General features: G+C 33.6%; 1 protein-coding gene across 5 annotated transcripts in view; it reads left to right on the plus strand.

Annotated features, from left to right (window-relative positions):
• The window catches only part of PBX3 (PBX homeobox 3), a 203,005-nt gene that overhangs the window by 72,318 nt on the left and 103,026 nt on the right, over positions 1-27,661 (plus strand). Inside the window, exon 1 of one of the 5 annotated variants that reach the window (XM_037036411.1) lies at positions 13,279-13,321. The exons of the other annotated variants lie outside the window; for them this stretch is intronic. Within the exon in view, the coding sequence (XP_036892306.1) occupies positions 13,315-13,321 (7 nt within the window). The 5' untranslated portion in view covers positions 13,279-13,314. Of the gene's footprint in view, positions 1-13,278; positions 13,322-27,661 lie in introns of those variants that run through there. 5 annotated transcript variants of the gene reach the window in all.

Below are 27,661 nucleotides of genomic sequence, written 5' to 3' on the forward strand. Positions count from 1 at the left end.
TGAAAGTATTTAGACAGTTCAACTGATTGTGTGGAAGACCTTATTGGGAAGAATAGATTGCTCTGTCTTTCAATTATGGACATAATTTTTGACCCAATAAAATTAAGGAGTGTATAAATGAATGTATTTGAATGTGGTATTGCTAGAAATTCTGAAGTAAGTGGTCATGTAGGATATGTGGAATTTTTACTTATTAATTTTTAATTGTGACATATTTTAAGCATAGTCATCCATATTTTCTCCAATTAAATTTAATAAATGTTAACATATTGCTATATCTGCTTTAGATATTTATTTTAAAAATCAAAACCCATTTATATGTGGTTGAAGATTTCCCATCCCTTCAGCTCACTTACTTTCTTACCTACACAGGTTATCTCATAGTTAGTGGATATGCTTCTTTGAATTTGCAAAGAACTTGCTGCATGTGTAAGGTTCGTAAATGCTATACAGTTGGTTTGATATTGGTAAAAATAGAAATATAAAGTATATCTGTTTCTTTTTTAAAAGATTTATTTATCTTTAGAGGAGAAGGGAAGGAGAGGAGAGAAACATCAATGTACGGCTGCCTCTTGTGCGTCCCCTGCTGGGAACTAGCCTGCAACCCAGGCATGTGCCCTGACTTGGAATTGAACCGCGATCCTTTGGTTCACAGGCCTGTGCTCAATCCACTGAGCTACACCAGCCAGGCCAAAATATATCTGTTGTTTTGTAGCTCATTCTTTTCCCTTATTGTTTTCCTAGTGTATTCAGTTTGATACCTGTAGATCGATTCCATTCACTTAACTCCTTGTAGTATTCCATTGTGAAAATGAACTTTATATTCATTTAATGATTGATGGATGCTTAACTTGTTCCTCAAGTTTTGCTATTATAAATATGCTTGTATACATATTCTTGTTCACCTGCAGGAAATCTATTATTATTTTTATTGGTAAATCAGTCAAAATTACACCTATTATTTTTTAGATTGACAAAAATATACTTTCTGGTGTGCAACAGAATTTATATAATTAGTTTATGTGTGCTACGAGATGAAAAAGGTTGAAAATCACTGCTTTAATGTATTTGAAGCTATAATAAAATTTTACTGGTTGATCATTTAAATGCCAGGTTAGAAATAAATTTGATGATCCATCTAGAAAAATAAGATTGGTCAGTTATTAAAACTACTGTTGACCTTTCCATTAGCATATCAAGTTATATCAGACCAAATATAACAGCTTTGGACCATAGTTAAACAATTTATTTATAACAGAAAGTTATTGACCACAAGGTTCTTTCTGGATTAAGAGTTTTGTAATGTATTTAGAATGTTCAATTTATTTAATTTATTAGGAAATCAAAAGGGACATAGAGTTCTTAACATCATTCTGACAGTTTTGTTTGCCCTTATTTATATTAAAAGTATTTCAAAACCTTTGATTTGATACTGAAAATCAGTAACATAAGTCACCTTCTTTGTTCTAGGATAAACAGAACGCATGCTTTCAGCAGTTCCCTTGATCAATGAGAAAATGCCTTATAGCAAAACCACATGGAGAGCATGTAGCTGTAGGTGATCCCCTGAGAGATTTTTTGATTGGAGCTGGAAGTTTAGTATTGAAAGAAGAGGGAGACAGACAAGTTGTTTGAAAAAAACAATTCCCATTAGACCAAATGCTTATGTTGGAGCTGTGCTGCAATATTTTTCATGTAGAAAGTGCAACTTTATCAATTTTAAAGGTTAAAGGCTATTCATTGCATGATTGTAATAATGTATTTCTACTTTGGAATTTTTGTGTACATCATATTGCACTTCATTAGCCAGTAGACCAGAAATTTCATTTATTCATATCCTGCTTGTTAGTCTGTTTTTTCCCTAGGATTTTATTCTGGAAATACATTATTACAAAATTTATCATTTACCTTAAAGTTAGTGCAACTGCAGCACATTTTCTTTAGCTAAAATACACTTGTCAAGATCATAGACAGCAAAAGCAGCGAGATAAGCTTGATGATTTGACTTACAATTATTGTGATATATGTACCATGTTAGTGTTGATATTCTTTTCTTAGGGATTTCCAGTATCATTAGAGGAGTAACCTTGCCATTTGCTTTACTAATCATGGGCTGCTTAAACTTCTGTATATATTCAAGTTTGTGTGATTTGGTTAAAATTCTCATTAGATGACATGAATATGTGCTTAAATTTGAATATCTCAGCAGTTTGCTTTGAAGTTTTCTTTGTAACCAAACTGTTAACGTGCTCAATATTTCAACCTCCCTTTCCTTAAATCTAAAGAGCAAGAAACAAAGTAGAAACATTTAGTGTTTTCCTGAAAGAAGGGAAGCAAAGTTAATTGTTTTAAGAAGATTCTAATTGAAGATTTAAAGTGCCATGGTCTTTTGAAGATTGGCTGGGTCCTGGCACTGCTTTGTGGCAGTGAAGCCCCAGATGCCTGGCCAAGCATCCCTTACCGACATCTGGAATCAGTTGCAATACATCACTGTCAAAACTGCTTTCTATACGTATCTGCATTTACACATTAGTTACCCACGCAGCACTCATCAAAAAAGCTGAACAATCTTGACATGGTGTCCCTTGTGGAACTGCAAAGGTGAACCGAAGTTGGGAGGCAGTGTCTCGCGTCACTGTCTGCTGAGCTCTTACAACAGGAAGCCTGATTAAAAGTGAAAGGAAAAATTTATCAGTTGCTTTGGGTCTGTAGACTTCAGTATAATTTTTTTATTTATAAAGGGATTTTTTGTATTATGTAAAGCATATGTATTATGAGCACCAAACTAATTTTGTTTAGAAATGAGAAAAATATTTCTAGCTTTTATTGAAACAAAGATGGCTTCGTATATTTCTTAGATTTTCTACTAGCTAGCTAATTTCTTTTATCATTTTAGGGAAAATTTAAATTTAGAAATAGGACCTTGAAAGGTAGAAAAATATTGATAACACTGTGTCACTAAATTTAATTGAAGAATAGTGTAAAGTATGAAACAGTTAATTTTTCCTATTATATTGGTGAAGTAATGTTTTTGTTCTTTAATTTAAAAAAGCTGATTAATAGCAAAGAAAACATAGATATAGATGTTTTGCATTGTGCATTTATCTGTGTTTTTGAAGAAGAAATAAGAATTTTGACAAAAAAGAGAAGCATTGGCTCTTTACTTAAAGAACTATTCAGGAGTCATTGCTATTATATCCTCTATAATAATAGTACTCCTTACAGTAATGATGACAGTGGTGGTCATTTTATGTACTAGAAACATTCTATCTGATTTATATGGGCTATCTCATTCAAACTTAGTAAATGGGGGTACTCTTTCTCCTACTTGATGGAGGGAAAACTAATGCTTAAAAGAAATTAAGTGACTCACCCAAATTTACACAGTGAGGGGTAGAACTAGGATTCAATTTCCTAGTTGTCTAGAGCTCATACTATTTCTCTTTATTCTTTATGCTCATACTATTTTCTGTTTTTTATTCATTGGTTTTTGTGTTTTACTTTAGATTTTCAAACATAAAAAAAGTAAGAGTATACAGTGAACTCTTGTATAGCCATCAACCAGATTTAACCACCATTAACATTTTATACTTGTTTTATATCTCCTCCACAGCCTTTTTTCTGTAAGAAGATTTTAAAGCAAATTTCAGATAACACATTATTTTATCCCTAATACCTAAGTTTGCTTTTTAAAAAAGATATTTTCCTCCTTATATAAATCACGATGCCAGTATCACACCTCACAAAATTAATAAGCTCTTCAACTAAAAGACTTTATCTTAATATCATCTAGTATCTATTCAGATTTCCTTATTGTCAAACCTAAATGCCTTTTTACAATTCGGTTGTTTGAATTAGGATCCAAAAGTGTCTATTCTCTGTATTTGATTGTTACAACCCTTTACTGTCTTTTCAGCTAGAGCAGAGAGACATCCTCACCTCCCAGCTCCCTCGCCAGCCACCAGTGCTTTTCCGCACACTATTAACTTGTTAAAGAAATCAGAATGGCTATTCTGTAGAATGCCTCACATTCTGGATTGTGTTAATTACTTTCTCATAGCATTATTTCATTTATGTTTGTATTCTCTGGATTTCTTCTAGACTGAAAGTTAGATCTGAAGGCTTGTATACAATTCATATTGTATCATGTCAGCCATAAAGTTTGGTTGTCTTATTTTTGTAATGCTAAGATTGATTTCGGTAGTGCCAGCCTACTCCTTTCTTTGTCAAGTTCCTTATTCATCATCCTTTTACCTAATGGTTTTACATCCATGGATGATCAGTGCTTGAATTAGTGAATTTTTTAGGAGTTGAAAATGGTAATTTTCAATTATGTTATTCCTTTTTCATTTATTAGCTAAAACTCTTCAGAAGAGTTTTATTTGATCCACTAGGGTTATTTGGTTATCCTGAAATACAATTCATACTGGAAAGGCAGTATAAAATGCTTAATACTTTTCCTTTAATTATCAATTTCCAGAGTAATGAAATAGTGCCTTAGTATTCTCTGTGGTGTATCAGTTTTGATTCCTTTATTTATTTATTTAGTAGGTATTATGAAGCTTTGGCTTTTGGAATGGGCAGTGTGTTTTAATCAGTTGCAAGCATTATTGTTTTTGATGCTGAAATTGCCCCACATTTGTCCAGTGAGATCTCCTAGCTGGCTCCTGTGTCCTTTTGATGTGACTCCATTATTAGCTTTTATGGCTTTTTACTTTCTGGCATAACAAAATATGCCAGGCTCATCTTCTATTGTATATTCCTAGCATTAGATGTAGAATCTGCCATTTCTCCAAAGAGCCATGGATTTTTTTGAGGAATGATATATAAATACCACACTTTGGATATTTAATGCTGTTGGGTTGTTTGTATTTAGGAAAAGAGGGAAATGAGTTCATATCGATAATTCTCTTAGTTCAAATTTAAGATTACAGGATTTTTATTTAATGTCTTTGATCTTATACTTGTACCTCTTTTTATGTTAAAAATTGGATTCCTAACAAAAGGAACATAATTACTTGTTTTCTTTGTCCTATGTTACATTTATAATGGTTTCAAAATAACAGATTATTGAATAAAGTTAAAGTCTTTGCAGTTTGAGGGGGAGGGTCCTCAGATTATATCTCCCTGGGGATGTATAAACCACTGTATTCTGAGGTCAGATTGCTAGGCAGTTATTTCATTTAATAAGTCTTCAGTTTCTAAGATTGTTTTCCACTATGGCTTGGAGCCTGTATGACACCTTTCAGTTTAAGTAGTTTTGAGCTTCACGTCCCTACGATCCCACATAGTGTTGATCTTTTTCTCTTTTGGGGTGATTTTTTGTTGGTGAGTTCTGGGTTCCGTGGCTGTCCCTTTCGTATTTCTCTTTGCCATCACAGCTTGCTGCTAGTGGATGTTTTTGGCCACATCTATCTATTCTAGTTTGGAGGGATTCCTTGTCACCTGCTTTTGTAGAAGTCTTGTGTAGTTTATTCTTTCCTGATTGCTTTGTCTAGTTATGATGATGAAGTTTGGTAAGACTTTAATGTATACTGTTGTGTTTTTATTTCTGAAAGTTTTGGTGTCTGTGTGATTTTAACCACTGTATGGTATTGCCTCTGTGATGTTCTAGCATGTAGCTTGGCTTAAGAAAGATTTCTGTTGAGCTTTATGCTTTGGTGCTAATTATTGAGGTATGATTAAGAGGAAAAGCCAAGGGAGATAAGAAATTTACAGCAATAAGTTTCATTTTGAAATAAGCCAAGAATATGCTGGTAATGAAAAATACATTATATTTTCTTGCTGAATTTCATAATGCCACCATAAATTTGTATTATCCTAATTTTATAGGTTAGAAAACTGAGGATTAGCAAAGTTAAATAACTTGCCTAAGGTTTATGTGGCCAAGTGACAATGCTGGATTCAAACTGAGGTATATCGGACTCCAAAGCCTGTGCCTTTCCTATTTATGCTGTACTTACTTTCTCTGTGTAAGTAACATGGCTATCAAAGGCAGCTTTTAGAGTTCTTAAACCAAAAAGTTTTAGGTTTTGGTTTTAAGACACAAATCTACCTTGTCTTAGGTTAATGCTCTTAAAACATTTGTACTGACCATAAGATATCAGTAAAGGGTCTTAAATTATTTTATAAAACAGTAGCTTAAAAGGTTGAGAATTATATTTAAAAGGTGTATTATCCTTGATTCTTTATTAAAGATGAAGGAATTCGAGCATGTGTTGTCATAAAATATATTTGGCTTTCAGATTGCCAGGATGGGATTACATAGTAGAATACATTTCTGCCCACTGTCTAAACTCCTCATCAATGTTATATTTCACAGGTGAAAACTAGCTTTTCCTGATCTTCTTTCCTGTCTCAGCATTGTACCAAGAAGCAGTGTTAGGCCCACAGAGTGATGGTGTGTGGAGATCTGGTTCTCCATTTGTTACAGATGTGGTTTATAAAGAGAGTTTCGGACCAAAGAAAATGAGAGAAGTGTTTTACAGTTCTAGATCAGCCTCTATTTTTGGAGAAGGAAGGAAAAATTAAATTGAATTATTTATAAATATATTTTTTAGGCACTAGAATAGTTTGAAACTTCAAGAAAGTATTGTTTTTCCTTCTCTTCCTCCCTCTAGTCTTTTCTTCCCTTAACATCCATGCATCAGTTCCAGCAAAGTAGTAGTGATGTCTCCATTTCTTAGGTGTTAAGCATCAGAATACAGTTTTTATTTTGTCCAGTTTAACTTTCTTAAAAAATAACGTTGAGGTATAGTTCACATACTACACAATCCAGCCACTTAATGTGGATAATTCAGTTTATTTTTAACATATTCACAGAATTGCATAACTATCAAAATAATCAATTTTAGTACATTTTCATCACCTCCCCAAAAAGCTTCATCCCCTTTCCTCCCAATTCCTGTTTCCCCTCAGCTCTAGGTAACCACCAGTCTACTTTGCGTCTATAGGTTTGCCTAATCTTGACATTTCGAATCAATGGAATTATATAATATGTGTGGTCTTTTTGATTGGTGTAGCATTATTTTTTCAAGGTTCTTTAATGTTGCCACATGTATCAATATAGCATTTCTTTCTTTTTTTAAATTCTCACTTGAGGGTATGTTCACTGATTTGAGAGAGAGAAATAAGGAGAGATTTCAGTTGCCTCCTGTAGGATCCCAGACTGGAGACTGAACCACAACCTAGGTATGTATGCCCTGATAGGGAATCGAACTCACAGCCTTTTGGTATGTGGGATGATGCCCCAACCAAGCCACCCAGTCAGGACTGGTTTCTTTTTATTGCAGAGTAATTGTCCATTGAATGGATATTTTATTTATCCATTCATCACCTTTTTGGCAATTATAGATAATGCTACTATGATCATTCATATACAAGTTTTTGTGTGGACAACACTTTTACTTTTCTTGGGTTATATATGGTGTGGAATTGCTGTATCATGTGGTAACTCTATCTTAAACCTTTGAGGAAGTCTCAGACTTCTTTCCAAAATGACTGCACCATTTTATATTCCCATTTGTACCTTATGAGGATCCTAATTTCAGTTTTAACTTTTAACAATGTCATAATCAAGTAAATACTGCTTACTTTTTCTGAGCCAGAGATTCTTCTAGGTACTGAAAATATAACAGTGAACATGATTGACAAGTATGCTGCCCTCAAAGACCATACAATTGAATGCAGAGAGACAGACAATAAGTCAAATAGAATAATTTCAGAGCATGATAAATGTTAGGAAGGATTGATTATCTAGGGTAGGAGGAGACTTTAGAAAGCATAGTCTGGGAGAGTTTCTCTGAGACAGGAAAATATATCAACGGAGACTCAGAAATGTAGCTGGAGAGGGAACAAGGAAAGCATAAACTCCATGAGTGTCACCCTTCAATAAGTCCTTAGGACGGTAATGCTGATACGGTAGGGGAGAGACTTACAGTGGACCCAATTTTTTTTACCTTTTTTGTGAACTGTGTATATCCTTTGTTCAGTTTTCTATTAGGTTTGTTTTTATTATTGATTTATAGTAGTTCTGTGTATTTGGATTCTAATCCAGTCATGCATAGAAAAAGGATATGAAAAGATAGTTAACAGAAAAGGCAATACAAATAATTCTTAAATATGCAAACAAAATTGTCCAACCTTATTTAAAATAAGATAAAGAATAACAAAGTGTTTGCATTCAGGAGTAGAAAAATGACTTAAAATGTTAAAATGAAAATATGTTTTAAAGGAATCTAGGTTGGTAATAATTAAATTTAATAAAGGACCATCTTGAACTATTCTGCAATGAATTTTTCCAAATAGCAAAGGTCTTAAGAATGTTCATAGTGGCCCTTGTTGGATGGCGGAGTTGGTTGGAACATTGTCCTGCACACCAGAAGGTTGCAGGTTCCATCTCCAATCAGGGCATGTGCCTGGGTTGTGGGTTTGATCCTCATTCAGGGTGTGTGTGGGAGGCAACTGATAGAAGTTTATCTTCTACATCTCCATCACCATCCTTCCCCCAACCCCCATCTCCCATCTCTGTCCCCCTCTACCCCTCCCAAGGCAATGAAGAAATGTCCTCGGGTGAGGATTTAAAGCAAAGAAGTTTCCAGAGGAAACATGATGTATAAAGAGGAGTATACTCATTCAGAATGTCTATCACTTGTACCAGTCTATGGATTGAGTAACTTAATGTCCTTTTCTTGGCAATTCAATTAGAATGAAGTTTAAAAGGAAGAGGAAGGACAAAAATAACTTTGTAATAAAAATACTCTGTCTTGGCCTTTTACCCCTGAACATATGTAACCTACTTCACATTTACTTTATTGAGATTGAATATGATGAGAGTTCTTCAGATATACTAGATGCTCAACAAATGCTAACTTTATTCATAAAAATTTTTATCTGCTCTTGCCAAAGGATAAAATGAGAAATAATTGTTGGAAAACAGATGTCAGGAACTAAAGGATAAATGAAGGGATTGAGGGTAGAAGTAAGCACTGGTTACCAGGTAGTTAGATTATAAACTCCAATTGTGTTGGATGATGTAACTTCTTATACAATAAAAGTTAGTAGGATTTAAGATGAGCAGACAGAGAGGGAAAAGTCAAAGATTTATAAGGAGGTTAAAAGCTTGGAAACTGAAGACCATGTCAGTCTTGCTGACTGACAGGAGAGTTAAGGAAGATGTGCTGGGCAACTGTATAATATCCAAGTACATATACTGTATGGACAACCAGAAATGAGAGACTGAGGAAAGGGTAAGAGAAAGGGATAATGTTGGCATATGATTCTTAAACATTCTAAGATTGTCTTTTTAGTGACCTTCCTGTTTATGGAATTGAGATAATGAACTCCTGGCATCTCATACATTTATACTCCATTTTGAAGTATTTCACTGGCTTAAAAGTGTAAATGTAAAGGAAGAGCTGTAAGAAACCAGTACAATGTGGTTATCTGTCAATCTCATGATGCTCATTTCTAGGCTACAGGGAGCACTTTGGACAGTGGGCCATTCAGATGTCTCTTTGTAAATATGGGTATTGTCAGAGGGATTGTTTTTATGCTTTTTGTGTTCACAGACCTGGTTTTTTTTGCTTTTTATCTTAATCTAATGTTATGCTGTTATTTAAAATGTCTTCCAGAAAAATTTTCTGTATATAGAAACAACTTTGGAATAAAGGAAGAATTTTTCTATGCTGGAGTTTTCTTTTAAAGCACTGGGAATATGTCTTTTTTTTTAAAGGTGCCACTTACAATGCAGTTATTTAATAGTGTTCTGATTATATGCAAAATGCTATATCCTCTTTATATTGGCTTTTTGGCAGTTATTTCTTAAAGGTAATGTATAACAATAGGTAACATTTTTTTCCTACCCTTTTGTGCTTGGCTTTTATGTTACTACTTATATATGCTTTAGGCAGTCATTAGTGATTACTAACATACATTCATCCCTTAGCAGTAGCTAAACTTTAAGTAAAGTTTTCTCCTATCCTTTAAAGATTTGGCCATTTTTCTTTCCTAGCTCCTTGATCTTTTTGGTGCATTGACTGTAATTTTATACTAGTAATGTACATTATTTTTCTATATAAGGAAAAATTTCATTTTAAAATATGCTGTATGGCCTTTTGGGATGTTATATGTATATGTAGGATAAAGGGCCCTAAAAATATTTATACTATAAGGTTATTTCTTCTTACTCTTTATTTTTAATCTCATTTAATTGAATAGCCACAGAAAGAATATTGTAAAGGGAGTCAAGGTTTGCATCAAAAATGTACATCTTTTGTGGAATTACTTGCTCATTTGATTTTAAGTTGTTTGATTTATTAACTGTTATTGCCTGTATAGAGCCTCATAGTTTCTGGTTTCTGATGATCAAGCTAATCCAATTACTGTAAAGTATCAAACTGTATTATTAGTTAGAAATTGTTACATTATAAGGACTCATCATGTACTAGAGATTGTGATAGGCTCTGTACATGTATCAACTGTGATTTGTTTGATTATTTCTGCTTTTCAGGTGAGGAAACTTCAAGACCTAGGGAAGTTTAATAAATTGTCCAAGATGACCTAGCTGTTAGGTAGTAGGGTTTGGACTTGTTCCCAAGATCTAGTTAAATTTTTAAATTTATCTCATTTTATTTTGATTTATTGATTTTAGAGAGAAAGAAAGGGAAAAACATTGCTTTGTTGTTCCACTTATTTATGTGCTCATTGATTGTTTCTTATATATGCCCAGTCCTGGGATCGAACCCGCAATCTTTGTGTATTGGACAATGCTCTAACCAACTGAGCTAGCTGGCCAGGGCTATAAATTTTAAATTGGGTGAGTATATGTTAAATTTATCCTCATTGTTTAAAACTCAAATATTTTGTGAGAGTTTTAAAAACCCGACTTGGCTAATGCTTGGTTTTGTGGGGATAGGAGAAATGTTATTCCTCTGTTAGCATTAATCTAGCACCCCCTAGGTACTGTGTCTTTTGCCTTGGATTTGTGACATGGTAGCACCAGAGAAATACATGGCTGGATTTTTATGCATGTAACTGTTGCAACAGGATGTTGATCACCACTCTGCTTTTTCTCCTCTTTGCTGTTTCATCCCTAGAGTGTTGTCTTACCTCAGTTTGTTCAGTGACAGAGAAAGAAGAGAGTGGAGTCTCTGGAGTATAGCTCTGCTGTTGTGTGACTTGTTTTGGTCTTGAGCTCGCAGTGCCTATAGCATGTACAGCGAGTGAGCTTTTTTTCAGAATGCTGTGGGGTGGCAGTGCTCTCTTCGCTGTAGGCTGAAGTGATTGTCCTGGTTACAGAATCAAGGGAGATTAAGTTTCTCTCTTAACTGTTCTGGATGTTGGAGTTAATTTTAGAGGAATGTTGTAGTAAACTGAAGCATTGGGTTAGTGTGGAAAGTTTAAATGGTTAGAAACAGTTTGACCTCAGTGCTTCTGCTTTTTACTGAAGTTTTCATGTACTGTTGTTAAGCAAGAATCTAGATGAAAAATTTAATAAAAGATAATACCCTATCTGAAATATGAAATGATTTTATGAGAGATTCATAATTCAGAGAGCATGTATTTTCTTATATTGTATCTCAAGCTCTAATTTTGAAACCTTTCATTTATATCTTTATTTTTTGATGAAGTGGCAATTTATCTTTTGCCTTCAAATGATAAAGTAACTGACCTCCTTTGATATGGGGTTAGAAATATGAGCTGTTTCTAAAAGCAAGAAGTTGCCTTAGCCAGTTTTCCTTGTGCCAGCTCTCCTCTTTTAGGCCATCTTACTGCAGCTTAAACATCAGTTCAGTTGACAACTTTACTCAATTCTAGGCAACATTGGCCATGCTCTGGCCTGCAGAGACAGTGAATCCATTCTGGCTCTGACACCCAGTTTTATTGTAAAACACATTCATGTTGACATCATATCAGTTTTCTGAACTATTACATGCATAAAAGAATTCACCCCTCTCCATTCAGTCTTTCTCAGCCTTCCTATAAGGAGAAATTCTCACACCCAGCATTTTCATTTTGCATTTAATGTGGTGTAGTCCAGAAAATAGCAGCTTTGGTTAAAAAAAAATTTTTGGAGGTACTTAGCATAATGTATTAGCTAAATGGTGTTCATTGGTAGGAGAGGACTAAAGGGAAATGTACAGGGCAGTTTTTAGGCCAGGGCAGTTGAAGTTTAGAGCAAAACAGGTCAATATTGACCCAGACTTTTGCATGCAACTACCATTTGAAGGCTTGCTTGCTTGCTTGCTTGCTGTGCCTTCTGTTGCCCAATTTGTGGGCTTTGTCTCCGACTTGCTTTTTAAAAAAAATTGTATTGTTTTTATGAATGTTTTTAAAATTGCTGAGATTTTTGTTTGCTTGGTTTGCTTATATTAGCACTTGTGGGCTTGCATGTAGAATTTGTTTCAAATATGATCCAAATTTCCATCTTTAGTTTATGGGGGGGAAGTTGTCTTTCTTGTGTACAAAATTCAGCCCTTTCATTTTTACGTCAATTCTAGCTTTGTACTGAGTTTTACTGAGGCTATCCTTAGCTTGCATGGTAACAGAATTTCACTTTTAATGGTGCTTGACTGGCTTAGTGATTGGGAACAGTCCTAAAATATTATTTTCTCTGTTTGGTGAATACAGGCTTCCCTAAGATAGCCACACGCCCAGTTGGAGAATTTAATAAGGGTTTCCTTGTTTGGTTCTACTGTTCTGAGACTGTCCACTGGGAATTTTATTTACCCTTAAGAGACTGACATTCTAACACGGAGTGATTACAAATTTAATTTATAAACTAATATCATGAATGTCTCTATGTGGTTACTTAAATACGAGTGTGTAATTTACATAAGATTTCAAACGGTGTTGTTCTAAAGCCCTTAGATCTATATGTTCATTGATTCTTACCTATATTGTTTTGGGTCTGGTGTGATCATATGGAGCACATGGAGAATTTTAACAAGGCTTTTTCTATTATTTGTAGTTGCTAAACATTATGGGCAGAATAAGGTCGGAATAGAGAGAGAAAATTGCAAACATATCCTGACTTTCCACCGGCTGGATGCACATTATCTTTATCTTTATTTATTAATAAAAGACGGAATGCCTTGGAAAACAAAAGGTTTTAATGGCCGGTGCTTGGTATCCTTGACAACAGTCCCGAAAGAATATTACATTAGGGCACCAGAGAACTTTTAAAAATAAGTAATGGAATTCCGTCTCTGTTATGCTTTTAGTAGTCATTTCGGCCATGGTGCAGCGAGGTCATAAGCTGAGCTCAGTGAAGGGAGCCAGAACATGAAATGATGCTGAGAGAACGTCTGGGAGATGAGAGGTACAGAATTACAAGCGAAAGTGCAGGCCTGCTGAGGCAATTACAGCTTAATGGGGTCATTTGGAAGGCAATTGCCAGGGGTTAATGTAGTATGGAGAGATGAGGTGAGATTGAAGTGAAATTTGGGGCTGGAAATGTGTTAAGATGAAAGATCAGAGAGCGCAAATTCTGCAGTGGTGAAGGTTTATAACATGCAAAGATTTAAGAAAATGTAAAAAATAGTGCCCAGATGTTTTTTAAAAATATTTTTAAGATAAAAGTGAGTGACAGTAAATTCTAGAAAATGCAATTTTTACATAAAATATCTTGTTTTGAAAGGTTTTCAGTTACGAAAAATATACTAAATATAATATAAAGAGTCCATTTTTAACAAAGTTTTTTGTTATAATTTATATATATTTTTTGCTTTCATCTTTTAGGTCACATTGAGCTTGAAGCATGTTAACATTGGCAACAAGCTTCATAAGTGACTATTTTATCTACCAGAATACCAGCCTGTCCTTTTAAATTTTAGTGTTTAAAAACAAAAAAAAAATTCAAGAAAAAGTCATAGGTATATATATTTTGATGTACTTATAATAGATTCATCACATTATCTTCTCAGGTATTAAAATATACTATGTAAAATGTCAAAATATTACCAGAATGTAAGCTAGCATTCTTTGAGTGGGTATTTTGGTTCTGAAAAGTATGCTTAAATATTACAGGTGTTTAAATTAAAAATGTCAAACCATGAAGGCATAATGGAAGTAATCATTTTTACATAGTTTTAAGCAGTACAGGGTTTGAAAAAGCTTTGCATGCCAGACTATTGTGAATGAGTGGAGTTCATAAGAATTCAAAGGACAAAAGAGATCATTATGCTTTGTTACCTCAGCTAGTTCATTACCTTAATTGCTGAGCGTAATCCAGTCTTGGAAGAAAACTCTGGGGCTTTAAGAAGATCAACACCGGCACCTTATGGCACAGAAAATGGAAACCTTTTCCTGTACCATTGCTACTCCAGGAACACTAAACCTTGATCAAAGGCTGAACTTTTCTTAAGGTCGGCCATGTGAACATCCCCTGGAGCTGTACCATTCGCTGAACCGTAATGAAGTTTAGTAGATTCAGCACCATTTCTCTCTGACTGTGACCGTCCTGGATCACTGGCTAGCAATAGCATATTATCAGCCTTTCAGATAGGTGAGGGTTTAAACATGGTTATAGTTAGTAGTATAATACGCTTTTAAAAAATCAAAACTGCTTTTTGCATATTATAGGAACTGAAGAAACTACTTTGTGTTACTGCGTACTTAAGAAGCAGGACCCAGTGGTTTCTATTTTCAGTCCTTTGAAAGGGATCACATGCTATTCTCTGCACCTAAATCTACCAGAAACCTTGGAAATTCTCTAACCACCCTGCTTTCCCAGAAATGTCCCTTGCTATGTAATGTGAATGCAGCTGTGAAAGGGTTCGGACTCATCTGAAACCTTTTTTCTTGTATTTTTTTTTCGCCTGGGCAACACCTTAGCTTGGTTTTTTAGGGTAGTTTTTTTGTATAGAATGTGTACAGTTGCATATGTTAAGCTTTGAAAAAAATACACTAAGCCAAAAAATATGACCTTTAAAATCATGGTTGAGTTGCATTCATTTTATAACCATCAAAGCAACTCTGTACTGTTGTAAGGTAGAAAAATCAATGATGCAATCTTTTTCCTTTTGCCTCGTGCAATCCGTAATTGAAATGGAAAATCAAATGAACGGCTAACAGATAATTGTTTTATCAATATTCCCTGCCTGCCCTACAAGGGTCAGCATAGAATGATCATGAGCCAGGGATATGATGAGGACAAAATGTGAAATTGAACAGCAAGGAGGCAATAAATCAGCCTTGACAAGAAAGAGTGACCAGCATGTAGCTGTTGTAGGCAGCTTTGGGGACAGTTTTTGTCTCAGGTGTCTGCCCTGATTTAAAAATGTAAGTATATAATATTTGAAGCCTTGCCACCACTAAGCCTGGCTATTTTTAGGTTTTAGTACCATGAGACAATGCTACTCAAGAAAACCTGAGTGAATATTAGGAAATTACAAAACTAATGTAATTTATCTTGAAAAAAATGTTGAAATAATTAAATTTTTACAGATTCATATATTCTATGTTGGTATACTGTTTGACTAATTTAAAAATTAATGTAATAAATAATATTTTATTGTATCACTGCAGTCATGCCACAGGCCTTGACTGTAAAATGAAACTAAATAGCTGATTTAATTTTTCTAAATACATTCTGTAAAGTTTATAAAAATAAAGTAAATATTAATTTCTCCTGTTTAAATATCAAGAAGATTTATGTGAATTGAAGATGTTATTTGAGGAAAGAGTATCCAAACAAAAATGAGAAATCACCTACTCATAATTTCTTTAATGTTTAAAATTTTTTCATCACCTAGAAATGATTATATATATGATAGAGAAACACTATTATAAATACTTCAAAGTACCCTGTAAAGAGTAGGATTGTGGGAAAAGTGTTACTATTCATGTTGCATTAAAATTAGATATTGCCCAACTATGCTTGTTAAGCATGTTTATGCTGGCGAACGTAAGGGTAATACACAGCCCTACATTCACCGCTTGTGGTGTAAACTGGCATAAATTTTCAGGTCATTTTAGGAAAGTATTTTGAAAGCTTTAAAAAGATTTATCTTTAAATATTTTACTTTAAGGAATTAATAGTAAGGAAATAGACACATACATAGAGATATACGTACAAAGTTGGTTACCAGAGCAACATCTCTCCCTCCTTTTAAGTTTTTATTAGGGCGAATATTGAGCCATACTATAGAAGATAAGATAGTAGAACACCAAACACCAAACTTGACCAAATCATGGTCAGTCATGTTCCATCCTTGCCTCTATTTCTCCTTCACATATTTTTTGAAATAAATCCAAAACATATCATATTAATTGCATATATTTTGGAATGTACCGGTGAGAATTCAGGACTCTTAAATAATGATGTATCACCCTGGCTGGTGTAGCTCAGTGGATCTAGTGCGGGTGTGTGAACCAAAGAAAGGGTCACCGGTTTGATTCCCAGTCAGGGCACAGGCCTGGGTTGCATGGCAAGTCCCCAGTAGGGGGTGCATGAGAGGCAACCACACATTGATGTTTCTCTTTCTATCTTTCTCCCTCCCTTCCCTTGTTTTTAAAAATAAACAAATAAATCTTTAAAAAATGTATCACCATACTATTGTTACACCAAAATATTAACAGCAGTTCTTTAGTGTCCTCATATATTCAAATGATTTGTTTAAATCAGAATGCACATAAAATCTACCCATTGCAATTGGTTGAAGTATCTTTTACAAATGTTTTGTTAATTTGAAACTCTTTTCTGTTTCTTTTTTCCCCCTGTACTTTTTTGTTGAAAGAAACAGGATTGTTAGTCCTGTAATTTCCCAATCTGAATTTTGCTGATTACATCCCCACAGTATAGTTTAACATGTTCCTCTGTTCTTTGTATTTCCTGCAAGTTGACAGACAGTTGGATCTATAGCCTTAATCATATTTTGGTTTAAATATTTTCTCTGCAGGATTGCTTCATAGATTGTGTTACATTCTTTTATCAGGTGGCACATAATGTCTGCTTTTCTTTCTTTTTTTTTTGCAGTATTGGCAATTATTGATGCTCAGTGCCTATATCTATTAGTTTATTTAGGATTGCAAAATGGAGATATTTTAATTGTGTTATTTCTTTTCATTTATTATTGGAATCATCTATGAGGAAAAACTTTCATATATCCACTATTTATTCAGTTGTCTAGTTTGCAGCATTATTCCTAATAGAACAAAATTATAAATAATTAAAATATTGGAAAATAGATGATGTGGATAAATTATGCTGTAGTCATATGGTGGAATTCCATGTCATTTTCTTAAATCATGTTTTAGAAGAGTAGAAAAATGCCTTATTATGGAAACTATCCAATATATTAAATTTATAAAGCAGTTTATAAAACAGCATAGCATGTTCTTAGATTTCTCCTGAAGTTCTTTCATATAGGGCAAAAATTACTGGGAGAATAAAGACCAAATATTTATTTTATATAATGGTTGTCTCTTAGTGGTGGAAATAGGGTTCTCTAGATCTTCTTTGTACTCTTATGTATTTTTCAGCTTTCAATAAAAATTATATATTCATTTTACAGTTACTTCTCTTAACATTTGTTCAAATGAGCAGAGCGTGGTCTGGGGACTAGATACTCTCTAGTAGACTATCTTGTCTCGTCTTTCAACCCATGAATTGAACCCATAGAATGATTGTAATTGCAGAGGCACAAATGGATCACTGCAATCTAAATTAAGTGCTCTCCCCTCTAATAGCTTTTTGTGATAGGTGTGTTTCTTATTATCTTTGTACACCCAGATGCTTCGCACAGGGCCTGGCACAGAGCAGCATCAGTAAAGATATGTTGACTTGAACAGGTGCTAGAGTAGGCTGGCTGAGTCATTGCTAGACCTAACAGGTTGATTGTTCATGCCCAGTTCATTGTTGCTATTTTATCCTGCATAACTGACCTTGAGTAAAATATTTCCACCTCTACTTTAGAAAGCTAATGATCTCTAGGTTGGAACCTGTGGACTTCACATAGGATAGAGTGTTTAGAATAGCCCTCATTGTCTAATGAACAACCATCAGTACTTTTGGATTAGCACGTCATTCACCTAAAACCACCTCATTATATCATCCCTTGATTCTAGCAGTCTTCGCTATTTTTTATTATGTTCTAAATTATTTTAATTTAGTTTTGTAGGGAAGTTATTGTGTATCTGGTTTATTTTGAGACTTGATCACATGTAGTTTCATGCATGCCATTATTTTGTCTACTTATGAAAACAGCAGTTGTCTCTTATACTACTTAGGTTTATTTTCCTTAGTACCTAGCACTGTGTTTATTCTAATGGAAGATGCTCAATAAATTCATGTTGAATTAGAGGGTTGCTGTTGAATTATTGATATAAGGATTAACATTGTTATGGTCAGTAATTTTTAGGATGAAAGAGGTGGAAGGAAACAGTCTTACTGAATTGTCTTCATTCAGTTGCTACCAAGTTAAAATTTAGTATGGGATTGAAAATTAAAAGCTTGTCCCCTGCCGGGAACTGGCCTGCAACCCAGGCATGTACCCAGACTGGGAATCGAACCATGATCATGTGGTTTGCAGGCCCGCGCTCAATCCACTGAGCTACACCAGCCAGGGCTTCTTTGAAATTCCTATCATTCAAAAAATATTTACTGAATGCCTAATATGTGCTAGGCATTGTTCTAGATGCTAGAGATGCAACAGTGAAGAAAACAGACAAATTCCTGCTCTTAAGGGAACTTCACATTCTTGAGGATTTAATCATATCTGGCTGCCATATGCATTCTGTGATAATGTGTGATGATTTCCTAGGATCCATTAGCAACATCTTAAATATTTATATCAAACTGATCTATAATCAGCTATTCATTAGCTTTTGTATGGCTTTAATGCAGGTTTTGCAATAGATTAGTAGCAAGAAGAAAGGGAAAAAAAACATTTATTGAACATTCACAATTTGCCAGGTTCTCTATTAAGAATTTTGACATACCTTATCTCATTTAACTCTCATAGTAGGTCTGAAAGGTAGATTTTATTTGTTTTTTATTAACTGAGGCTCAGAGATGTTAAGAAGCTTGCCCAGGATCACATAACTAATGAGTGGCAGACCCTCATTCAAACGTAAGTCCTAATTCCAAAGTGTTTCTTTCATAAGCATTGCAATGAAGAATGTGCCATAGATAATTGGTTGTTTAGATGAATATTTCAGAATGATGTATTTGCAGGTATGGCAGATATGATATGGCTTCCTTGTGTGTGCATTATTCATTATGCTGTACTTTGTACATAAGCATATCCATAAGGAGTCAGTGGATAACGTGGGAGTTTGTTAGGCAAAAAAGGTCATGTTAATGTTCATAAGTGACTTGAAATGCTTTGTCACTATTTAACAAGCACATTTTAAAATGGTACACATAAAGAACTAATAGTAGATGTTATTCTAGTTCATTATTACCATGTTTCATTGATTCTAAAAAATTTATTTTAGCCCACATTTTAACATTTTAGAAATTAGGATGCCTCTACCAATTGATGTCATGTCATGGTATAATCAGCAAAAAGTTTTTTATTTAAAATAACACATAAATTAACAGTGTCTTAGATTTGATGAAATATTATGTACATACTGGCAGCACCAAAAGTATGTTTTGTTTATGCATTGTATTTCCAAAAGGCTCCATAGGCCCTATTTGAATTGTCATATTATTAATTTGTGTTTTTAATGGTGTAGATGTGTTAGGTAAATGCTTACACTTAAAAATTCCTTTGCAATTTTATTTTTACTTGCTCTGTAGGATAACTGTTCGGATATTTTGGAACATCTATTAATATGCCAGCAAACTATAGGTATATTAGGTTATAGTATATTTTGAAGAATTATATATTATATATATTTTGGGATAATGTATACTTGATTTTTCAGGTTATTAACTCACTTTTTCCTCCTCTCAAATATATATTTAGATAAATCAATAACTGACTTCAAGGTTTCTTTTGATAATTAACACTAAAAGCTGGCAACCTCATAGTAATTAATATAAAATTGTGGCTTAACATTTTACTAACCAAAATAAGATGAAAATGCCCACTTTTTTGAGTATAGTTCTTAGTCTGTGTCCCTGAGAATCTGCTGAATTTTCTGAATGATGGGAGATTTGGCACAATTTGGAACATGTATGTCTTTGATTTTCACGTATTATTCTAACTGATGGCAACAGAAGTTTTTGAATTGGCAGCCTGAAAGTAGTCTGGCATTTAATACCTAGGTACATTGGAAGTTCAGGCTTAAGGTGGAGCAAAATGATGAATTGTGTTTTGGGTTTGCATTTTGAAAACAGTAATGATGATGCTGTATAATATTAGCTCTTATAGTGTTTCTTACATATCTTTAAAATATCCAAACCACAGAAAACGTGTGACTGGTATTAGGCCAACTACTGTGTGATTGTATAAGAATTAATTTACATTAAGAAAATTAGAAATTTTAAAATATTCATTAAGAATGAATTTAGTACTGTACTGAGAAATTTTGTAGTGTGTTCCTTGTTTTGTTTTTTTAAGAATAAATAAGGACATGAATTAAGTTTAGAAACCTTATAAAAACTAAAGTTAAAACTGAGAAAATCAACATTTTAAATCATGCTAAGTCTTTCTATTTTTACTCATCTTCTTGCCGAGCATTGACAAAAATATGAAATTGATTTGGTTGAAGGGTGTTAAAGAGCCGACAGCCAAATGTCACAAACAATGAATGGCTGCTGTGTTGAAAAAATCAATAGGGAGGTTAAGCTGGTCTTGTGAAAGAGTTGGCAGACTGCTCTGTTCCAGGAAGATATTTGTCTTCTGGCCTTGGTTGCATGATCAAAAGGAAAACTTGATAGGTTTAATGAAGGGAGATACTGGAAAACTGACAACAGAAATATAGACACTGTGGTAAACTAGTGCACATCAGTGAGTGGTGCTATTAGATACAATACATTTTTCAGCCTGAAAAAAAGTATTTATAGGTAAAGATGTCAAAAATATTAACATTCTTTTACTTTTTCATTGATTCTTCTATCAGCTAATAAATTTACCTGAAGTAAACAAAAGTTTGCATTTGGCTAAGTGTATTAAATGTGTGAGACAGTAATTGCTATGTCAATTAGTAAACTAATTTTCCAAATCTGTCTATTATAACGTAAAAATCTGAATCAAACAGCATCTTCATCATTCTCAGAATATATTTCCAAGGCATTAAGAAAGATCAAAAGCCTAGGTAAAAAAGACAGCCATTGACTTGTCAATGAAAATAGGAAGTCCGTCAGAGAAAACCAAGATGGGATTTATGATTCATTAGTCCACTGCACAGGCGATTAGAAGATATTTTATAGAAGCATTCTCCTTTACACTTTCATTGATAAACAGTATGTTGGCCTGAGAAGTTTTTCACTGTGGTTTGATCAGAGCTATCTATTATGACGTGTGACATTTTAACACATATGAAATAAGATAAAGATCATTTATAGATTATGTTGTTTGCAGTTTACTGTAGTTCATTGTTAATCAGCTTTATGCCAAGTAATATATTTTTGTCTACATTATTTTTTACCTGATTTTCTTGAGAACTCTTACTATATTCTAAAATCAATTATTTCCTGGGTGCTCACTATGCATAAGACATTTTGCTATGTACCAATATCCTTAATTAAAAACATTTGTTATTAAGTTGAGTGATTTAAAAATTTTTAATAGGCAGCTCCGCTTTATTTTTATTAGCCATCATTATATGTGGCGGTCTCTTTGTGTGTGTGAGTGGATTTAAGAAAAAGGAATAATTAGTTTAAAATTACCAAATGTGATAGTTCAGTTTAGAGAAGATGATAACCTGTTTAAAAGCAAATAAATAAAAAGAGATGAGAAAAGGGGAAGATGTCTGGCAGATTTTCTGCGAGTGGACGCTGTAATAAAAATGCCCCCTACTTTGTTGGGATGGTATTTGGAGGGCTGCTGCCATATGTTACTTTCCTTTTTAGCTGGGATTATGCCATCATTATTGCTGATAAAAGCTGTTTACTGCCTTGGCAAAGGAATGATGCTTGGAGCAGTTTTGGAAACCGCCATTCAGTTTACAAAAAAGTTCATTTAGTGCCAGATGCTAGAATCCTAGGTCTTTGTTATCTTTTCCCATTATTAGATCTATCCATTGTCTGTTTTCCCTTCTTTTATAATAGAACGTTGTTTCTTACTACCTGTTTTAATTCAGGCTGTTAATGTGAGAGGTGATCTGGGGTATTACATTCCCTATGTTATAAGTGATCAGTGCTAAAGATGGGCAATTTGACTTTCAGATCATTGACTGTATTTGGAATAAGTACTGTAGTGTGCAATGAGATTCCAGTTTCTACACGTCAAGGAGTGGTTGGTTCAGCTTTGAATAAACTTGGCTAATGTGCAGTCTCTGGAAGCATTAAAGATGGGGTTGTTTTGGATCAGTTTGTCACATTATTTTCTTTTTCCTAAGATTTTGTTTATTTATTTTAGAGAGAGGGGAAGGTAGGGAGAAAGAATGGGAGAGAAACATCAATCAGTTTTCTTTCTCATGCACTGCAACTGGGGACAGGACCCTGCAACCCAGGCCTATGTGCCGGACTAGGACTTGAACTGGTGACCTTTTTGCTTTGCTGGACGGCATTCAACCAACTGAGCCACACAGGTCAGGGCATCACATTGTTTTTATACTGTTAGGAAACACGTTAGAATTGAAAGTGACACAAAAGTCTATTTTTCTTCCAGGAAATACTACATTCATGTTTCTTAAACCTTTTTATGAGAATGTCCCATTTCCAGTTATTCCTTTGAAACTTTCCTCTGCTTCTAAACAGAATATTTTGTTATGATTGCATGATTGGGTCATACTACATTGGAAATTTGTAAATACTAATAAAAATTTTTTTGTTGTTAATTAGTATATTTAGTAATACCTAGTAAGCCTTGAATATTTACTTACTACTTAGTATAAGGCATGGAAATTGTTTCATTTTTAATGGTTTTTGTCTCCATCTTATTAAGATACACTTATCTTTCAGAGTCTGAGTAAATTCTCCCTTTTCTCAATTTGCAGTACTGTCCTGTGGAATCAGTGTGTGTATGGTCTATGACTTACAATATGTGACTTATATGTCACACACTTGACCTTGGCCTTATTGGTAACAATATGTGAATTACATGTCACACACTTGACCTTGGCCTTATTGGTATTGTGCTTCACCATCTTTTTCCACACTCAGAATTTAAATTGTACTCCTGACTTGAATTTATAATTTCTTTAAGTGCAGAAATTAACTTATAAATAATGTTGACAAATTAGTGTCTTACTGGCTTATCTCAAAATATAAATATATTCTAAAGTTCTAAACATAGTTTCTCCAAGGATAATTTAACTCTTTTCTTATTTGCTGAACTGTCATCAAAAGGAAAACATACAATAATATAGTGTAAAAAAATCACATTTTTAGTGCAGTCATTTTTACAAAATTGTCAGCTATCTGCAAGAAAACTACACTTATTTAGAATACAGTGAAATACAGCCCTGAATACCACAAAGAACCCCTGCTAATTCAAACTCCTGGATGGCTGTATGTAGGAAAAGTAAGGAAAAATCATCCTCAAATTTACTGAAGTATAAGTATGAAAATACACTCAAATGAAAAGTTTTTTGACAACATTTTACAGAATTGATGCTGTATTGCTTATACTGGTTAATAAAATGGACATTAATGTGACAAATTGTGCGTTTATTTAAACAAGAACATTAATAGGCTCCAATATACACAGCACTGTGATAGAATCCCTGGAGAGCACCAAGCTTTGTATCAAGATAGCTCTACCCTTTGAATGATGAATTTATTTTTAATACTAAAAATTTCTGCTATTGGATACCCATTGCTTCCCAAATAATTGTTTTAAATTGCATTTGACAATTTGTTACTGAGAAAACCACTTATTGTAGAAATTAACATTTCCTCAGGCCTGGGTATCTAAATATGCCTTTATAATTTTCAGTGAATAAATATGTTTGATGTATTTATTGTATTCAAATAGCTTCAACTAATACATTTGTCTCAAACTTTTGAAAGAGTTAAAATGGTATTGCTTTCTTTTCCTTTTCCATGTACATGGTCATGTTCGTTTGTAATCTTAAGCATCGCCATCATTGTCATTTAGGACAGTTGACAGGTAACTTTGGTTTATAAAGCTTGTGTTTTGGGGTCATGTTGCTTTGGGTTCCAGACCCCTAATTTTTGCTATTTGTTACAGTTACGGCTTTGGACTAGTTACTGAACATTTCTGAGACTTTGTGTTTTTGTTAATAAAATGTAGTAATATCTGTTTCTTAGGATTTTATGAAAAGCGCCTGTGAAAAAGTTGGTACCTGGTAAATAGTAGAGATTTTTGTTATCAGTGATCTGGACTGTATCAGACATGGGGTGACCAAATCAAATTAAGTTAGTTTAATTTTCTCTTTCTGGTTTACCTGAATGGCAGTCTCTGGACATGAATTCCACCTTTTTTTTTGTTAAATAACTGAAACCCATCCCATCTATATAATTTGTAAGATCAAGAAAAGTTTGAGATGTGAACAGCAAGACCATGGAACAAAACCAGGCAGAATGGGAATCAGAACTTTAGTTTCATTTTTAGTTGAGAATCAGTCTCTGAAGGCACAACTTGAATACACTGATTTCATACTGAGCCTGTGATATTTTCACTAACATATTTTGGCAGACAAAGTTTTTTAGTTTCTTTCTGCTAATAACTTATATTTACAAAACTTTTAAAGCACTTTAATATTTATTGAAACTAATTCTAATATTACAAATGTATTATTAATGATTCCTGTTAGTATATGCTTTGATAGTGTTGTTTTAATTGATTTACTTTCATTTCAAAGTAGAGATTTTTTCTTTTAAAAAAATTTCTTCCGTGATAATTATCCTCTCATAAAATTATTGATATCATTTTGACATTATATCAAAACTGCTTTTACTAGAGCACAATGTTACTTTTGATTAACTGTGTGTGGGGGTTTTTTTGTTTGTTTCTGTTTTTATTGTTATTCTTTGGGGAATGTGACTTTTTTCCTGTTTAGATAGATGCATCTAGAACCAAATGAGGGCAGTAAAGTCTAATAGAATGCTTTACAAATGAAAGTTTTGTTTCTGTTTGTGCAATACCTTGTTCCCCCTTCATGTATCCTGGGAAATCATACTGATCAATAGTTCCCATTTCAGTACAATTGCAGCAAGCATTACAACTGTATAAAATTTACAACATTGTCTGCTGTAAATTTTAATTGGAAAAGCCTTATAGCTTTGCTTTCTATCTTTGGAGGTTTAAAGCTATATGATTTTTTTTTAATAAAAAAATTTACAGCATAATATCTTGTCATACAATTTTTATGGACATGTAATATAAATAGGACAAAAACCATAGCCTTATTGGAAAAAAATAACTATAAAAATATATTTTAACATTTAGTGCATTCAACATTTTTGCTATAGAAACAATGGACTTGGCAAAGTAATTTAATGAATGTTATAAATAATTATGAACAATATCAGGCAAGAAATCTTAACAAATAAATATATTAATGAAAGATATATTCTGTGGTTTCTGTGTCTCCCATGTGGGACCTTGTTCTGAATCAATGTGAAATACTCTGTATAGAGCTTGTGTTCTGAACTAGAAGAGAATGAGAAAAATGTTGCTTTCTGCACAGCTTTATTTCTGTCACAGGTCAGGCGTAGAATGCTGTGTGATACAGTTATTGACTCTATTTGGGCACAAACACAAGTCCTCAAGCACCAGCCCAATTAATAATTTGCATAATTAACATGCATATTAAATAGGGACTGGCCTTGCATCTGTATTTGCAGTGATGGGGTAATGAGGGCTAACGGAGCGGCGCCTCGGGCCTGTGTTAGCAGACGTGTGGCAGTAGTAATTTTTGCTTGGATTGACAACTGCTAGACAAGCGGTCCCAGCATAAAACTAAACCCTGTTTGGCAGTATTAATCGTTGACAAACTGCTCTTAAAGCTGTAACATTGTTTCTGTCAGTTGTTTGGTTTGATGTCACTGTTAGACATAATAAATCAATAGTGTCAGAATTTGGTAATGTTTATAGCCAGCAAGGTTTATTATTTCATATGACTGTCATGTACAAGTAGTGGCTATCATGGCTGCCTCTAAATTATCAAAGACAGAATATCGCTTAGAATATACTTTGAAATTCTTGCTTCAATGAATTCTTTGCCATCTGGAAATGCCTTTGGTTGGTATGCTTGCCCAACTTCAGTGTAATACTCATTCCCTCATGCAGTTATGTTCCATGGTTTTTAAAAGAGTATACAATTTAATTTTTTGAAAGTTGATTATAGTTTTAAATTAGGAAGATATACCTAGCTTCCTCAACTCCACCTTCATTCAAAACTTGATGATATTAAGCATGTGTGACACAGTGCAAGGGTACTGAGATTCTTTAGACTAGGATTTTCATTTCAGAGGGTTTTAAGTACATGTAGGAAGGACATAGTATAGGCAGTTGCTATTTATAAAGAAAGTTCTTACTAGATAGTTTTTCATTAGGTAAAAGTCCTTCTTTCCTCATTTTCCCCCTTTGATCATTTGTTCAAAAGTTTTAACATTTATATTACACTTTCTCACATCTGACCTTCATTATTAAATACTTTAAGATATTTTTCTTCATTTGGATTTCAAATGTTTTTTAAATATCTAAATGTGATATTATCTTTACTGTTATTTCATTAAACACAGTTGTATTTTTTTTTAAGATTTTTATTTATTTATCTTTAGAGGGGGAGAGAAGGAGAGAGGGAGAGAAACATTAATGTATGGTTGCCTCTTGTGTGTCCCCTGCTGGGAACTGGCCTGCAACCCAGGCTTGTGCCCTGACTGGGAATCCAACCACGATCCTTTGGTTCACAGGCCCGAGCTCAATCCACTGAGCCACACCAGCCAGGGCTAAACACAGTCCTATTTATAGCACTGCTGATGGAACAGAATTTTACATGTGAAAGTACTAGCTATATGTAAACATGTTTATTATGTAGCTATAACATGTTTATGATAAACTATAGTAAAATAAAGACTATTGTTAGTGACTTAGAATGATGTTTCAACTAAAAATGTATATAAATACCTTATGAACTAAGTAGGGAGTTTTATGATCTGCCAAAATCTTTTCTTTGACAAACTTATAAGCAATTCTTAGTTGCTAGCATAAGAGGTATATTAGTTCAAAAAAGGTGGAGTCATTTGGAATGGGTCTTAGTTTGCCATAGAAACATTCCCATTTAAAAGGAAATTATTAGAGTCAATGGCCAAATAAGTATTAAGTTATAAGCATTATAAGACTATTTTAGAAAGTATTTGATAAAAAGCATGGTTGTACCCATTATACTTCTCATTTTTCCATGGTATCTTTAAAGCTACAATTTCAAAACTTCTCACTCATTATTGCCTGTACATGTGCTTATCATATACATATAAGTTAGTATCATGCTACAAGAAAACTGTATCTGAACAATAACTAGGGGTTTTGGGGGATATGAAAGTGATATTAATTATTTTTTAGAACTACTACATTTCAGCAAATGGAGTTTCGACAAAACTATTATTTCTAGAAAGTAGATGAATATTCCACTT

The sequence above is a fragment of the Sturnira hondurensis genome, unplaced genomic scaffold (assembly GCF_014824575.4).
Source record: "Sturnira hondurensis isolate 20B ecotype Veracruz unplaced genomic scaffold, ASM1482457v3 Scaffold0022908, whole genome shotgun sequence".
Classification (NCBI taxonomy): Eukaryota; Metazoa; Chordata; class Mammalia; order Chiroptera; family Phyllostomidae; genus Sturnira; species Sturnira hondurensis.